At 44.7% G+C, this 15,925-nt stretch overlaps 1 protein-coding gene across 4 annotated transcripts in view; it reads right to left on the reverse strand.

Moving 5' to 3' along the window:
- Positions 1 to 15,925, reverse strand: part of ltbp3 (latent transforming growth factor beta binding protein 3) — a 54,939-nt gene extending 39,014 nt beyond the window's left edge. The window contains exon 1 of one of the 4 annotated variants that reach the window (XM_061750815.1): positions 15,365 to 15,925. In XM_061750815.1, the coding sequence (XP_061606799.1) occupies positions 15,365 to 15,602 (238 nt within the window). In that variant the 5' untranslated portion in view covers positions 15,603 to 15,925. The remainder of the gene's footprint in view (positions 1 to 15,364) is intronic. The other 3 variants (XM_061750813.1, XM_061750812.1, XM_061750814.1) reach the window with 3 other exon arrangements.

The following is a 15,925-nucleotide window of genomic DNA, read 5'->3' on the forward strand; positions in this document are numbered from 1 at the left end:
CTCCCTGTATATCAGTGAATGTAATGATTCAATCAATGTATTGTCAGATGGACAACAAAGTTTGGTCTCTGATGGTATAGTGGTACACTCACATGCCTACAGTACAGGCAGCATGGGTTCAGTTTTGAACTCAATGAGAATGTGTGTGTGAATGGTTGTCTGTCTCTATATGTACTCTGAGATTGATTGATGAGACCAGCCCAGGCTGAAGTCTGAATTTTGCCCAAAATTAGCTGGGATAGGATCCAGCCTCCTGTGATCCTGAACAAGTGATATAGAAAATGGATGGATTAACAACAAACCTTTAATGTATGTAGCCCATAACTGCTGCCATCTTGTTCTTTTTAAAAAAAATAGTTGAGACTGAATCTGCATATGGTGCACTACATTTTGCCTCAAAGTCAAGATGTCACAATATTCAGTTCCACAAAGTCAACTGAATTCAGTCGATCATTCAATTGTCAATCCTTAAAGACTAAACCACTATCAAGGTAGCAAGTCAACCTGGTCTGAGTCATCATTGAACAGTCACCTGTGATAGTGATGAAAAGTCAGGATGAATATTTTTATCTATGTAATTTAGCTTGGACATACATTATATAGTAACGCAAATAGCTTTAAATAGGCCAATCATTTTCAATGTCACAAATTAGATTTTTACTTTTTAATTAAAGTAGGTTTAGTCACCAATAACCATCCATCCATCCATTTTCTACCGCTTATCTGAGGTCGGGTCGTGGGGGCAGTAGCTTTAGCCAGGGATGCCCAGACTTCCCTCTCCCCAGCCACTTCATCCAGCCCTTCCAGGGGGATCCCGAGGTGTTCCCAGGCCAGCCGAAAGACGTAGTCTCTCCAGCGTGTCCTGGGTCGTCCCTGGGGTCTCCTCCCGGTGGGACGTGCCCTGAACACCTCACGAGGGAGGCGTCCGGGAGGCATCCGAATCAGATGCCCCAGCCACCTCATCTGGCTCCTCTCGATGTGAAGGAGCAGCGGCTCTACTCTGAGATCCTCCCGGATGACCGAGCTTCTCACCCTATCTCTAAGGGTTTCCACCCTGCGGAGGAAACTCATTTCGGCCGCTTGTATCCGGTATCTTTTTCTTTCGGTCACGACCCACAGCTCGTGACCATAGGCGAGTGTAGGAACATAGATCGACCGGTAAATTGAGAGCTCCGCCTTTCGGCTTAGCTCCTTCTTTACCACAACGGACCGATACAAAGTCTGCATCACTGATCCGCCTGTGGATCTCTCCTTCCATTCTTCCCTCACTCGTGAGCAAGACCCCAAGATACTTGAACTCCTCCACTTGGGGCAGGATCTCATCCCCGACCTGGAGAGGGCTCGGCTGTGAACTGCTCCAGCGGGAGCGCTCTCCAGCACCCCCTCCAAGGACTCCAAAAAGGGTGGGTACTGATGTTTGGTGCATAGGCACAAACAACAGTCAGGACCCATCCCCCCAACCCGAAGGCGGAGGGAGACTACCCTCTCGTCCACCAGGGTGAACCCCAACGTACAGGCACCGAGCCGGGGGGCAATAAGTATACCCACACCTGCTCGGCACCTCTCACCGTGGGCAACTCCAGAGTGGAAGAGTCCAACACCTCTCAAGAGGACTGGTACCAGAGCCCAAGCTGTGGGTGGAGACGAGTCCGACTATATCTCGTTGGAACTTCTCGTCACAGACCAGCTCGGGCTCCTTCCCTGCCAGAGAGGTGACATTCCACATCCCTAGAGCCAGTTTCTGCAGCCGGGGATCGGATCGCCACGGTCGCTGCCTTCGGCCACCGCCCAGCTCGCACTGCACTTGACCCCTATGGCCCCTCCCACAAGTTGTGAGCCCATGGGAAGGGGGACCCACGTTACCCTTTCGGGCTGTGCCATGGGTGCCACCAGGCGCTCGCCTTCGAGCCCCACCTGCAGGCCTGGCTCCACAGAGGGGCCCCGGTGATCTGCGTCCAGGCAAGGGAAAACTGAGTCCATAGTTTGTCGTCAGCATAAGGGGTCTTTGAGCCGTGCTTTGTCTGATCCCTCACCTAGGACCTGTTTGTTATGGGTGACCCTGCCAATAACCGAGATAAGCTCGTTCACTGTAGTACCGTATTTCTGCTCCCTCTTCTGTCAAAAACAAAAATTAATATTAAAAAAACATCCATGTAGTAGAATCCATTGTTGCAGTTCAAATGCTTACAAATATATAAATAAATCCCCTACAATTTAACAATAATCTTCTTCTTTTCCTTTCGGCTTGTCCCGTTAGGGGTCACCACAGCGCGTCATCCTTTTCCATGTAAGCCTATCTCCTGCATCCTCCTCTCGAACACCAACTGCCCTCATGTCTTCTCTCACGACATCCATCAACCTTCTCTTTGGTCGTCCTCTAGCTTTCTTGCCTGGCAGCTCCATCTTCATCATCCTTCTACCAATATACTCACTATTTCTCCTCTGGACGTGTCCAAACCATTGAAGTCTGATCTCTTAAATTAATTTAAAAACAATAACAAATTATTAGCAAAGCAAAGCAAATTTATTTATATTGCGCATTTCATACACAAGGTAACTCAATGTGCTTTACATCATCAAAAGCATTTTAAAACAAAGAAAAAAATTAGGTAATCTTTAAATCTGTGGTTGATCAAGGACATTTTGTGTTAGTTCATGAGTGGAAAGGCAAAGAGGCAGTAAAAACAATATTATGACAGATTCTTGATGACAATCCTGCAGGCACACGTGGCATAAAATGCAGGCTGCATCAAAACAAAAAAAGCACTTCATGAATGTGTGTGCGCCTCCCGCCAAGAACGTATTTACTTCGCCATGAGAGTGTGTGAGTGCCTTTTCCAAACCAAACGAGAGGGCAGAGTGTGTTGGGTGGCTTCAAGGAAAAATAAACTCTTTCTAAATAGACAGAGAGCAAAACCGACTGTATTTAACAGAACTTCGTTTTCAAACTCCCATGGACCTCTGACCTGTGCTGGGGGGGACGGCAAAACAAACCACAGGCTACTACTGTCATTCACTCGAAATAGAGAGCCACATGGGAACTCCAAGAATAGCCCTATCTGCTAATGATGAGGAGGTCCACTTTCAGCAAGACCAGCCTAGACTGCGACCTAACAGGTCAACATTTGCACACTATAAGAGATTGTAGAGGGGAGAAAAAAAAGTGAGAGAAAGGCAGCTGCTGCTACCAGTGAGGCTGATGGGTTGGATGGCTCTGAGCTAATGTAAACATTTGAGAAAACTCTTGATAAAAAAGCAGAAGGTTGATTAAATTCACTTGATTGGCTATGGGAAAAATTAACCATCACTTAACTCATTCACTGCCAGCCTTCCCAGTTAACATGGATATTTGACTTCTAAAGCTGTCAATGGCAGTGAATGTGTTTTAATCAATGATTTTTTTTTTGTAACCTTTAAGATTATTATGCCCATCCAAAATAGATAGAGATTTTCAATTGATGACAAAAATACAACTCCTGTTCAAATAGATAAATGAGGGGCAAATGTAAAAAAAAAAAAAAAAAAAATAAAAATTATTGGATTAAGTCTTTAAAGTCATTGTTTTATTACATGAAAGCATCCAAGCTATCAATTATCAAGGTTGTATTGCTCCCCCTATAATTTTGGGCTGTCCATTCATTTACTATAGCACTTATTCTCACTTGGGTCGCAGGTGAGCTGGGGCCTATCTCAGCTGAATTTGGGCGAGAAGAGACATACATACCACCCCGGTCTGGTTGCCATCCAGTCACAGGGCACATGAAGACAAATACTATTCACACTCTCACCTCTGGCCAATTTAGAGTCTTCAATGAAACGAACATGCATGTTTTTGGAATGTGGGAGGAAGTGGGAATACCCAGAGAAAACCCACACAAGCACGGGGAGACTGTGAGACATACAGTAACTGTAAGGCAAACATCTGTCGCGCGTGTGTGCGTGTGTGTGTGTGTGTGAGAGAGAGAGAGCGTGTGTGCGTGTGCGTCTTGCCCCTCCACCTTGTCTTGTGCTTGTATTTAACCTTGTGTGTCATTCTGTCTCATCGCAGGTTAGTTTGTACCTTGTCGTCATGTTCTAGCATTCCTTGTTCTTGTCACTGACTCATGTTAAACTCTTTTTGATTCTAGACCTTGTCTTTTTGTTTTATGTTTTTGGATACCGTTGCCTTCGCTGAATGCCTCCCGGTGTACCGAAGTTTTGGGGAACTTTCTTTTGCCTCTGAGTCCTGCATTTGGGTCCAACTCCTTGTACCGTCCATGACAACGTTGAAGAAAAAGGAACTAAAGCAGATATAGTCACAGGCCAACAAAGTCAAGCCAATGAATGTTGGATAGTTGGTCAGCCAAACACAAAATAACGTCTCTCTCCGTGGACGATAGCATGCAACAATATTGCTACGCCAAGTCTCATTGAGGTTCTTTCCCCCAATCGTGTGTTCTACAAGCCAAGTCTTCCCAACGACTATACCTCGTCACCCTTTGAATAATGAGCAACGAAATGTACTTGACAGGTAGACTAAGCACAACAAGATGTGGTCCTTCTTTCATTCCTGACATAATCAATAGCGATGCCTGTGTCTTTGCTCCTGCAGAGCATGATGACAACTTACATGCGTTTGATGTGGAGGCCACGAGAAGGAAATAGAGTATATTTCTTATAACCTTTCTCTGGCGGCCAAAACACTTTGGGAATATATGTGGTTTGGGAACAGAGTAATGGAATATAGAGTTATCATACGTACATGTAAAGTTTGTTCACGACATAATGGCATCCATTCTTTTTTATACTGCTCATCCTGTTCAGGATGAGAGAGGGGCTGGAGACCTTAATAGATGACTTTGGTAAAAGGCCCAGGGCGGACCGGTGTACGGGGACACCAGGGATTTCCCCAGTGGGCCAGCGCAAGCCACGAGACAAAGAAGAAGCAAAAGAAAAAGAAATACAAATGGCCACAAAGTCATTTACTGTTTAAGAAATATGTTACTCTTTATAATTTAAGTGCCTTGAATTTTATGAGTGTTTTATAGACGGTTAAAATATTAAATTTGGGTTTTATGGGTATTCGAGCGGTCCAGTTCACGTGCATGGGTGGTAACGTCACAGTGGCTGAACGAGCGAAGCTTGCGATGCAGTTGGTGGAAGATAGTGTGTTTACAGAATTATACGTTTGTTCGGCTGTGTGCTTTAATGACGAGTAGTGAGAGTGACAATAGCCATTACAGCTATACTCGAGTGTGTTATTAGAGTGAAAGTAATGAAAGATGCCATGTAGCAATCGCTAAGTTAGCGACATAATAAATAATGACAATAATAAAATAAAATAATAATAGGCTTTATTGTGTCTTTTGCCACTTTCTTTTGTTATTTTCAACTAAACGCTACTCCCCCTCCTTGAGCCGTCACCTGATCATGGTGGAGGGGTTTGTGAGTCCCAATGATCCTAGGAGCTAAGTTGTCTGGGGCTTTATGCTCCTGGCAGGGTCACCCATAGCAAACAGGTCCTAGGTGAGGGACCAGACAAATCACGGCTCCAAAAACCCCTATGACGAGTACAATAAATGGATTCAGGTTTCCCTTGCCCGGACGCGGGTCACCGGGTCCCCTCTGGAGCCAGGCCCGGAGGTGGGGCTCGAAACCGAGTGCCTGGTGCCATTGTTCTGCTGGGGGACTTCAATGCTCACGTGGGCAATGACAGTGAGACCTGGAAGGGCGTGATTGGGAGGAATGGCCCCCCCGATCAGAACCCGAGCGGTGTTCTGTTATTGGACTTCTGTGCTCATCACGGATTGTCCATAACGAACACCATGTTCAAGCATAAGGGTGTCCACACGTGCTCTTGGCACCAGGACACCCTAGGTCGCAGTTCGTTGATCGACTTTGTGTTCGTGTCATCGGACTTGCGGCCGCATGTCTTGGACACTCGGGTAAAGAGAGGGACGGAGCTGTCAACTGATCACCACCTGGTGGTGAGTTGGCTCCGATGGTGGAGGAAGATGCCGGTCCGACGTGGCAGGCCCAAACGTATTGTGAGGGTCTGCTGGGTACGTCTGGCGGAATCCCCTGTCAGAAGGAGTTTCAACTCCCACCTCCGACAGAACTTTGCTCATGTTCGGGAGGAGGCGGGGGACATCGAGTCCGAGTGGACCATGTTCCGCGCCTCCATTGCTGAGGCGGCCGACCGGAGCTGTGGCCGTAAGGTGGTTTGTGCCTGTCGTGGCGGCAATCCCCGAACCCGTTGGTAGACACCAACGGTGAGGGATGCCGTCAAGCTGAAGAAGGAGTCCCATCGGGCCTTTTTGGCCTGAGGAAGCTGATGGGTATCGGCTGGCCAAGCGGAATGCAGCTTTGGTGGTCGCTGAAGCAAAAACTCAGGCATGGGAGGAGTTCGGTGAGGAGAAAGACTTCCGGACGGCTTTGAGGAAATTCTGGTCCACCATCCCGCATCTCAGGATTGGGAAGCAGTGCACCATCAACACTGTGTATAGTGGGGATGGGGCGCTGCTGACCTCGACTAGGGACGTTGTGAGCCGATGGGGAGAATACTTTGAAGACCACCTCAATTCCACCGACACGCCTTCCCATGAGGGAGCAGAGTCTGGGTTCTCTGAGGCGGGCTCTCCTATCTCTGGGGTTGAGGTCACCAAGGTGGTTAAAAAGCTCCTCGGTGGCAAGGCCCTGGGAGTGGATGAGATTCGCCCGGAGTTCCTCAAGGCTCTGGATGTTGTAGGGCTGTCCTGGTTGACACGCCTCTGCAACATCGCGTGGACATCGGGGACAGTGACTCTGGATTGGCAGACTGGGGTGGTGGTCCCCCTTTTTAAGAAGGGGAACCGGAGGGTGTGTTCCAACTCCAGGGGGATCACACTCCTCAGCCTCCCTGGTTAGGTCTATTCAGGGGTGCTGGAGAGGAGGGTCCGTCGGGAAGTTGAATCTCAGATTCAGGAGGAGCAGTGTGTTGGAACAGTGGACCAGCTCTACACCCTTGGCAGGGTCCTCGAGGGTGCATGGGAGTTCACCCAACCAGTCTACATGTGTTTTGTGGACTTGGAGAAGGCGTTCGACCGTGTCCCTTGAGGGGTCCTGTGGGGGTTTCTTCGGGAGTATGGGGTACCGAACCCCCTGTTCGGTCCCTGTACGACCGGAGTCAGAGTTTGGTCCGCATATCCGGCAGTAAGTCGGACTCGTTTCCAGTGAGGGTTGGACTACGCCAAGGCTGCCCTTTGTCACCGATTCAGTTCATAACTTTTATGGACAGAATTTCTAGGCGCAGCCGAGGCGTAGAGGGGGTCCGGTTTGGTGGCCTCAGTATTGCATCTATGCTTTTTGCTGATAATGTGGTTTTGTTGGCTTCATCAAGCCGTGACCTCCAACTCTCACTGTAGCAGTGCGTAGCCGAGTGTGAAGCGGCTGGGATGAGAATCAGCACCTCCAAATCTGAGACCATGGTCCTCAGTCGGAAAAAAGGGTGGCGTGCCCTCTCCAGGTCGAGGATGAGATCCTATCCCAAGTGGAGGAGTTCAAGTATCTTGGGGTCTTGTTCACAAGTGAGGGAAGAATGGAACGGGAGATTGACAGGCGGATCGGTGCAGCGTCTGCAGTGATGCGGACTTTGTATCGATCCGTTGTGGTAAAGAAGGAGCTAAGCCGAAAGGCGAAGCTCTCAATTTACCGGTCGATCTATGTTCCTACACTCACCTATGGTCACGAGCTGTGGGTCGTGACCGAAAGAACAAGATACCGGATACAAGCGGCCGAAATGAGTTTCCTCCGCAGGGTGTCCGGGCTCTCCCTTAGAGATAGGGTGAGAAGCTCGGTCATCCGGGAGGATCTCAGAGTAGAGCCGCTGCTCCTTCACATCGAGAGGAGCCAGATGAGGTGGCTGGGGCATCTGATTCGGATGCCTCCCGGACGCCTCCGTGGTGAGGTGTTCCGGGCACGTCCCACCGGGAGGAGACCCCGGGGAGAGACTGGAGAGACTACATCCTTCGGCTGGCCTGGGAACGCCTCGGGATCCCACCGGAAGAGATGGATGAAGTGGCTGCGGAGAGGGAAGTCTGGGCATCCCTGCTAAAGCTACTGCCCCCGCGACCCGACCTCGGATAAGCAGTAGAAAATGGATGGATGGATGGATGGATGGATGAATGGATGGATAAACGCAACTCAGTCACCATATACAAATTAACTTTAAGTCAAAATCTGGCCAGGTTGTAAATCATTTTAGGCTTAACTGTACATGTTGGACTGTGGGAGGAAGTTGGAGATCCCCTTATCCACGACCTTGCCTTGCTATGAGATGACACTGCCTGACCACTTTTTTTCCACTTTCATTCCAACTGTGAGTTTCATCAGCCGCAACATATGAAGGAACTCAGGCATCTTTCCTTGCAAGATCACTGCTATATGTGCAACTGACTGATACATGATTATGTACGGTATGTCAAACATGTTATATACATAATTACAATGCAATTACAATAAGACAAAAAATATATAACACAGGAAAACACTTTGAGGTTGTGTAAATTTGTATGTAAAACTTCAGTATATACAGCATGACTAAACACTGAACCTTTAAAGTCATGGCCATGAAGTGATATTCATCTGCTGGCAGACTTCCAAATATTTTTTTTTTGGGTCATTCATGGAGGTAATAAGCCCAAATCATCTTTGTCCATGCTGTGTGGGTATTTGTTCACATTCACACACTCAAACAGGTTTGGTTAGGCTGAGTTCACGTCACAAATATGGAAAACTCTTCATATTGTTGCCGCTACAGCGGTGCCCGATTTAACACAGGGGAGAGAAATTTCCACTCGTCCACTCACGCACACATTCCAGGCCTCGTACAGAACAACACACATCTCATGTGGCGTACAAAGCCAAATGCTCCTGAGGCTGCCACGAGAGCCATACAACTCAGTCCCATTTGTGCACCCTTTTTTTGGGTGATAAATCCAGGATGCAGATGCTTTGCACAGCAGTTTCCACATTTCAAGACCAAATGTGTAAGAATCACTAGTTATTCCAGGAATTTAAAATGTAACTCCTGAATTATTTGACACAGAAGCTCCAAAATGTGACACAAACAAATCGGAGGAGAGGAGCCAGTGAGGGGATATATGAATCTGTAGCACTGTGACGTGCCCATCTGGAAGACTTGTCTGCATGTTAAACGCCACAACAGGCTAGTAAATCAAAGCGTTCTCTGGAAAAAGAATCAAGGAATTGTTGAGCTAATGGTAAACATGGCTGAGGGATGAACCCTCACTCTTCTAATCTGTGCATGTACTATACTGTATAAACGGGCAAGTGGAAAACAAAACACCATCATGAAACCTGCAAATGTGTCAGGAAGTTAAAAATGTTTACATTCTTTAAAGTACCAATCGAGTAACAAAGTTAAGGGTGAGTGCAACTTTTATTGTTTTTATGTGTTACTAGTAACTAGTACTAGCAAATGAGAATCATGAGGTTAACGGAACTGCCTGAAGAGCTCAGAGACATAATTGTGGCAAGGCACAGATCTGGCCAAGGCTACAAAAAATATTCTGCTTCACTTAAGATTCCGAAGAGCACAGTGGCCTCCATAATCCTGAAATGGAAGATGTTTGGGACGATAAGAACCCTTCCTAGAGCTGGCCGTCCGGCCAAACTGAGCAATTGGGGGAGAAGAGCCTCGGTGAGAGAGGTAAAGAAGAACCAAAAGATCACTGTGGCTGAGCTCCAGAGATGCAGTCAGGAGATGGGAGAAAGTTCTAGAAAGTCAACCATCACTGCAGCCCGCTACCAGTCGGGGCTTTATGGCAGAGTGGCCCGACGGAAGCCTCTCCTCAGACACATGATATTCTGCATGGATTTTGCTAAAAAAAAAACACCTGAATGACTCCAAGATGGTGAGAAATAAGATTCTCTGGTCTGATGAGACCAAGATAGAAATTGTTGGCCTTAACTTTAAGTGGCATGTGTGGAGAAAACTAGACACTGCTCATCACCTGTCCAATACAGTCCCAACAGTGAAGCATGGTGGTGGCAGCATCATGCTGTGGGTGTGTTTTTCAGCTGCAGGGACAGGGAGAAATCAATCAATTGAAGAAAAGATGAATGTGGCCAAGTACAGGGATATCCTGGACGAAAACCTTCTGCAGAGTGCTCAGAACCTCAGACTGGGCCGAAGGTTCCCCTTCAAAAAAGACAATGACCCTAAGCACACAGCTAAAATACAGAAGGAGTGGCTTCAGAACAACTCTGTGACTGTTTTTGAATGGCCCAGACAGAGCCCTGACTTAAACCCAATGGAGCATCTCTTGAAAGACCTGAAAATGTCTGCCCACCAACATTCACCATCCAACCTGACAGAACTGGAGAGGATCTGCAAGGAGGAATGGCAGATGATCCCCAAATCCAGGTGTGAAAAACATGATTATATATATCCATCCATTTTCTGAGTCGGAGTGCCCGGAGAAAACCCACGCAGGCACGGGGAGAACATGCAAACTCCACACAGGCGGGGCCGGGGATTGAACCCGGGTCCTCAGAACTGTGAGGCTGACGCTCTAACCAGTCAGCCACCGTGCCACTATTTTATTTATTTATTTATTTATTTATTTATATTTATATATATATATATATATATATATATATATATATATATATATATATATATATATTTATTTATTTATATTTATATTTATATTTATATTTATATTTATATTTATATTTATATTTATATTTATATTTATATATATAAATATAAATAAATAAATAAATAAAATAGTGGCACGGTGGCTGACTGGTTATATATATATATAAAAGTAGTAAAGTAAAATGTAAAATAAGGTCCAGTGGAAGCAAAGTTTAATTTGTTGGCCATAATTCCATAAGGTATGTTTGACACAGACGCAGCACTGCTCCCCACCAAAAGAAAAACAGCTACAGTGAAGCATGGTGGTAGGAGCATCATGCTTTGGAGCTGATTCTCTTCAGCTGCAACTGTGGCCTTAGGGTGGATGGAACTATGAAAAGTTCAAAATAGCAGTCAGTATTAGCACCCAAAAAAAAGAAAAGAAAAGAAAAAAAAAGGCTTTTGCAAGAAAGCAAAAACAAAATGTCAAGAAAAGCTTAGTAGAACATCTGAACTTTAGGCTTATTTAGAGGCACTTTAAATGCTGGCAGGTGTGTGCTGAGTATCATTTAATATGAATTTTGAATGTTATTGGTGCATTTGGATCCCAGCCACATCCCACCTATAGGAGGGTGTGCACACTTTTAACTTCCCCTCTGGAATAGATTTAAAAACTATTATCTATTGAGTTGTATATGTTCTAAGCCATTTTAACGGTGGGGAAAAAAAATCTAATTTATTTATATCACAAAACATGGCATTTGAACAGCGTTGTGCAGACTTTTCATATCCACTGTATATCACGTCATGCAGTGGTCAACTTGTTTTTATATGTGCATGAATGTTAAAAGGTTACCTAACACATTTCCTGTTTTATGATGGTGACAGTGTGACCCCGCAACAGATTATTTCTAGTCACATAACTTTGTAAGAGGGAAATCTAAATCCACATACGAAGAAATAACATACAACCAGCCTCCCGGAATGGATTGGGTTGGTTTTAGAAGTTCCACTGTACAGAAAACACTCCTGTATTTGTATTAGATGCCAAATGCATTAAAATGTTTTTAAGCTTATCTGAAAAAAACAGACGGATATATTCCAAGTGTAAGGAGCATGTAATTACTAAAGCAGCTGCAAGTTGTTTGATGGATAGTTATGGATTAAAAAAAAGCACACGCTTTTTCGGGTCGGCACATGATTTACACAAGGGATAAAGGGGAGAAAACAAAAAAACAATAACAATTTTGGACTTTTGACACGGAATGAAATGAGACTTCACCAGGGAAAAATTATTGTGCCTCACTTTCTGTAAGATGATCTGAATACACACTGCTTATTTTAAAGGGAGTCAATTTTCAGCAGTATATACAGTAATGGAAAGAAAAAGTTCACTCCCTAATGACTTCCACAGATGGAGAGAAGGGACGACATAGATACAAATTCTCAGGGTAATTTCATTTGTCACTCACTATGTCAGACTTGTATTTATTTTACTGCGATATTATACTATATTTTATTACCATGATGGAATAAAAGAACATAGTGAGTGATGTTTAACATCTGCTACCTTTGACCATGTTTATTATTTATGGCTCTACCTCACCAGGAACCTTTTTTTTTTTTACATTCCTTTATCTGATCTACTGAACATTCTGAGATAACTGAAGAGTATCACTTCCTTTTTCTTCAATAAGGATTGAAGTCAGTTGTGGGCTGCACAAGTAGAAGTAGACAGCTAGGCTCCATGTCTGGCCACATTTGATGCGATGGAGCGGAGAAAAATTTACTCACTCACGCCAACCAGACGCTGCTCAACTCACTAGGAGTAAAGTATAGATCTAAGAGTGCATTTATGTGCCATGTAATGAGCCTTGGCTCAGTAATTACAGTGTGATATGGGAAAAAATTTTCCAGGGAGGCATGACGCAGTGGCTGGAACTCCACCTAATAGTTATTTATCAATTTGGTCTAAATGTCACTAGTCAGGCGGTGGTCGACAGGTTAGCACATCTGCCTCACCGTTCTAAGGACCGGTGTTCAAATCCCGGCCCCGCCTATGTGGAGTTTGCATGTTCTCCCTGTGCCTGCGTGGGTTTTCTCCGGGCACTCCGGTTTCCTCCCACGTCCCAAAAACATGCATGGTAGGTTGATTGAAGACTCTAAATTGCCCTTAGGTGTGAATGTGTGCGCGAATGGTTGTTTGTTTATATGTGCCCTGCAATTGGCTGGCAACCAGTTCAGCGTGTACCCCGCCTCTCGCCCGAAGATAGCTGGGATAGGCTCCACCACGCCCGCGACCCTTGTGAGGATAAAGCAGTATGGAAAATGGATGGAGATGTCACTAGTCAGCAAAAGTGGCAAATTAAGATATTTTGTAGGCTTTAAAAGACGAGAGAACATCATTTGTTTTACTTTAGTCTAGTAGCAACAACTTTAAGTGGGTTACAAACATATCAAGTTTTAATATTTTAGCCGATTTTTTAAATATGAGAGATCCCATACATGACAAGGAAAAATATTGGCATTTGTGTTTCTTACTGCTCTGATAGTGCATGGTGTACTCGAAATTACTAACACAACAAACCACACACAATAACAATATAACAATAGTAACAATATCTCCACCGAGAGTAGCAAGACTCAGTAATAACGTTTTTGATACAGCTCTTGTATTGCATGTCATTGGATTGTGCAGGTAATGAATTGTGTTATGTAATTATCATGTTACTCAGCTTGCGCTTTTGAGGTCCATTTTGTGCTGGTTTAATTAAATCTCTCGAACAAAGAGCATTTGTCTATAAAAGGAGCCATAGTAGGTTTTGTCAACACACTAATAACATTATTTAAACTTGGATGGTGACATGTTACTTTATGTTAATTATTAGACAGCCTATACTCGATATCTTTCAAAAGTAAAAGTAAAAGTAAAGTTCGTCATATTTTAACAAGTGATTTTAAGAAATACAACTTTATAATATTATGCCCTTTATTCTAAAAAAAAAAGTATTTCTTGTAGAAAATAGGACTTTGTTTCTGTAGCAATACTCTTTTTGTAGCAAAAAGGAAAAAAAGGATTCATTCATGAATGTCAGATTTATGTGATGCCACAATCCATCACAGATTTGAATTTGCCCAAAGCTATAGTAAGCAGGAGTAATTGCTTTATTATTGTTTACTTTATTAGCACACACTTTTTTTAAATGATCCTACATAATTTATTTAAACTTATTTTCTGGACCCGGAAGCTATGGCTCGTGAATTATCCGAGAACCACTGATCTAATGTATAAATTATGAGCAGGCTATTTCATATTTTTGATAAAATGTCCGACCAGGAATTAAATACTTAATGCAGCACATTTCTACATAAGATGCAAAGCTCAAAATAATAATGTTTTGGTTTTTTTTCCCCCTACAGCTGCTTAATAGTCTCATTAAAACTGGGCGCCCTTGTACAGCTGTCTTGCTATGTAGTTTGATAAACACCTCTGAAATAACACATTTGTTCGTCCATGTGAAGACACTAATCATGTTAATGATTTCTCACGATATCACTAATGATTTAAGAATATATATATATATATATATATATATATATATATATATATAAATATAAACACACACTCACACGACACACGCATGCACATACACACACACACACACACACACACACATATATATATTGTCCCCTACAAAAGTATTGGAATGGCAAGGTCAATTCCTTTGGTTTTGTTGGCAGTGATGTCACTGACTGCTGTCTTTGGGTGTTTCTGCACAGCTCTCACAATGTCCTACTATGCCCCATAAATGGTCCATAAAAACAAGGCATAGGCCTATTCCTAAAAAAAGTATAGTCAATATTATTGCCGGATGTTTCAGAGTTTGAACATTAACACTGCGCTGAAATAAAAGGAACATAAAAATCAGTACTTAAATAAAATGTCCATTCATTTTCTGAACCGCTTATCCTCACTAGGGTCGTGACTTCGTGTGAGAGGCGGAGTACACCCTGAACTGGTCGCCAGCCAATTCTAGGGCACATATAGACAAACAACCATTCAGACTCAAACCTACGGGCAATTTAGAGTCTTCAATTAACCTAGCATGCATGTTTTTGGGATGTAGGAGGAAACCGGAGTACCCAGAGAAAACCCACGCTGGCACGGGGGAGAACATGCAAACTCCACACAGGCGGGGCCGGGGATTGAACCCAGGTCCTCAGAACTGTGAGGCTGACGCTCTAACCAAACTCCACACAAGCAAGACTGGATTTGAACCCAGGACCTTAGAACTGTGAGGCAGATGTGTTAACAAGTCGCCCACTGTTCCACCCATGTGCAATATATGAATTTGCATATTCCTATTTTGTATGTTTGTCTAGTTGATGTTTGTGCTCATTAAAAGATCAATGAGAAATTACTCACCAGTTACTGAGTACTTCAGCAATGTTTTTTTAACTACTTAGTCTTACTCTTTTAATTATTTTGAGAACTTTTTGTTTTTGTTTTTGCTTTTACTTGACTCATATCTCAAGTAACAGTAGGCCTACTCTTACTTGAGTACAATTGTGTGCTACTCTACCCAGGCTTCAAACTTTTTCACACCACGATGTGCTATGTACAGATACAGCACATACAAATCCAAACTGAAGTCATCAGAGCGCCACTGAGCGTAGATCCCAGCAGCCTAATTATATCTTGCATGCAATGCACAGCAAATACAAACTTGATTGTCCACTCACCGACCCTGAAGCCCTGGCCGATGAGTGTGTCCGCCCCCTGGCCGTTCTCTGCTATGAGCGTGGTGTTGTTGCCCTGCTCGCAGCGGTCCAAACACTGACCGTTTTGGCAGATCCGCTTGCAGATGACCGGCGCGATGACCACCTTGAAGCGCTCACGCGTGGACGAGCGCTCCGTGCACCGCGCCAGCCTGTGCACGCTGACCCACAGGAGAAGCACGCGGCAGATCAGCGAGGGCATCGTGGCATCCTCCGGTGCCCCCCACCCCTCACGCAGCCGGACACATGAAACCACCAGCCGGAGGCTGTCCGCTTTGTTCACCGATTGACGACAAGAAGCTCCTTGTGGTTTTTTCCCCTCCTTGAGAAGGATTAAAATCACTCCTCGGGTGTGCTTTGGTGATCCATCCGCAAAAGCGACAAATTTGGCATGGTTGGAAGGTCCTCAAAAAAGTTCTCCCAGCTCTTCCTCCTCTCTTCCTTCTTCGCGTGTTGCTTCCCGAGAGTGCGTATGCGGCTCTGGGAGAAGGAGGGAAGGAAAGGGAGGAGAGGAGGAGGAGGATG

The sequence above is a fragment of the Phyllopteryx taeniolatus genome, chromosome 17 (genome assembly GCF_024500385.1).
Source record: "Phyllopteryx taeniolatus isolate TA_2022b chromosome 17, UOR_Ptae_1.2, whole genome shotgun sequence".
NCBI lineage: Eukaryota > Metazoa > Chordata > Actinopteri > Syngnathiformes > Syngnathidae > Phyllopteryx > Phyllopteryx taeniolatus.